General features: G+C 55.8%; 1 protein-coding gene across 1 annotated transcript; it reads right to left on the reverse strand.

Annotated features, from left to right (window-relative positions):
* Window positions 1-317: 317 nt before the first annotated feature.
* On the reverse strand, window positions 318-1,356 carry LOC117591738 (disheveled-associated activator of morphogenesis 2-like). Its single transcript, XM_034285049.1, has 2 exons — window positions 1,136-1,356; window positions 318-826 (listed from the first exon to the last, which is right to left on the reverse strand). The coding sequence occupies exons 1-2, from the start codon at window positions 1,264-1,266 to the stop codon at window positions 349-351; spliced, it is 609 nt and encodes a 202-aa protein (XP_034140940.1). The 5' UTR covers window positions 1,267-1,356; the 3' UTR covers window positions 318-348.
* Between the last annotated feature and the right edge of the window lie 6 nt (window positions 1,357-1,362).

The raw sequence follows: 1,362 nt of genomic DNA on the forward strand, positions 1-1,362 counted from the left end.
TCACGTTTAGACTTTAAATTACATTTTACGCTCTTCGATGTTTCCATCATTTTTGTGTACAAAAAAAACAATTTGGTTTCACGCTTGCATTAGCCGAGATTTAGCTTTAGATTATGTGCTATATATATATATATATATGCATATGTATGTATGTATATAGGTGTATAAGTAGATATATCGTATCGTGTATAAATAATTAAAAAAAAATCTCTTTACGATGTACGAACAAAAAATACTTGCGCTCAATTTTAGACATGAAACAAAACCTTTACATCGAGGAGTGGGTGAGTGGGGGAGGAGGATAGGGTTGCAGGGAAACGCGAGAGAGAATCGATTCTTGATCCTCTACTACTGACGCCGCACAGTCCGCTCCCGATCCCGCTCCCGTTCGCGTCCGCTCTCTTCGCGCTGCAGGCTGCCATGCCTGGTGGGCGGTGAGGTGTTGCCGGCGGGGCCGCCCGCTCCAGAGCCACCATTGAGTACACGCGCCTTGCGCGATCTCTTGAACTTGGCCATGTCCTCGCCAAAGACGTCGCCCGTGCGCAGGGCCGAGATGAGGTCATCGAACTCGCCCTTGTTGTCGCCGCCGCCGCCACCCTTGGCCGGTGAGTCGCCGCCATTCGTGGGCGACGAGGACTTCAGGCCAAGATTGCGGGCAACGCTGCTCATGAGGCCGGTCTTGTTCTTGCGATCGATGGTCCGCTTTTTGAGCTCGGCCTCCTGCTTGGCCCGCTTCTCCTCCTCCTCCTGCCGTCGTCGGAAGCTCTCGTTGTCGTGACGCGCCTCCGCAAAGGCGCCCAGGAACGAATCAAAGATGCCAAAGAANATGTCCTCGCCAAAGACGTCGCCCGTGCGCAGGGCCGAGATGAGGTCATCGAACTCGCCCTTATTGTCGCCGCCGCCACCCTTGGCCGGTGAGTCGCCGCCATTCGTGGGCGACGAGGACTTCAGGCCAAGATTGCGGGCAACGCTGCTCATGAGGCCGGTCTTGTTCTTGCGATCGATGGTCCGCTTTTTGAGCTCGGCCTCCTGCTTGGCCCGCTTCTCCTCCTCCTCCTGCCGTCGACGGAAGCTCTCGTTGTCGTGACGCGCCTCCGCAAAGGCGCCCAGGAACGAATCAAAGATGCCAAAGAATTCGTCCGGCTGCAGCACGGATCCATCTACACCGAACAGTCGAACGGCCCGATCGAAGCGCGTCTTCATGTCCTGGAACTTGTCCTCCAGCTCGGCAAAACGCACCGATGCCTGCGTATGGAACTCCCGCATGACGGGCAGGAAGCGATCGCCCTGCTGTGCGGGCCCCGAACTCCGATGGAACTCAATCTCACGGGCCACATCCGCCAGCCCAGTGCGCAGCATCTG

This window comes from Drosophila guanche, unplaced genomic scaffold (assembly GCF_900245975.1).
Source record: "Drosophila guanche unplaced genomic scaffold, DGUA_6, whole genome shotgun sequence".
NCBI lineage: Eukaryota > Metazoa > Arthropoda > Insecta > Diptera > Drosophilidae > Drosophila > Drosophila guanche.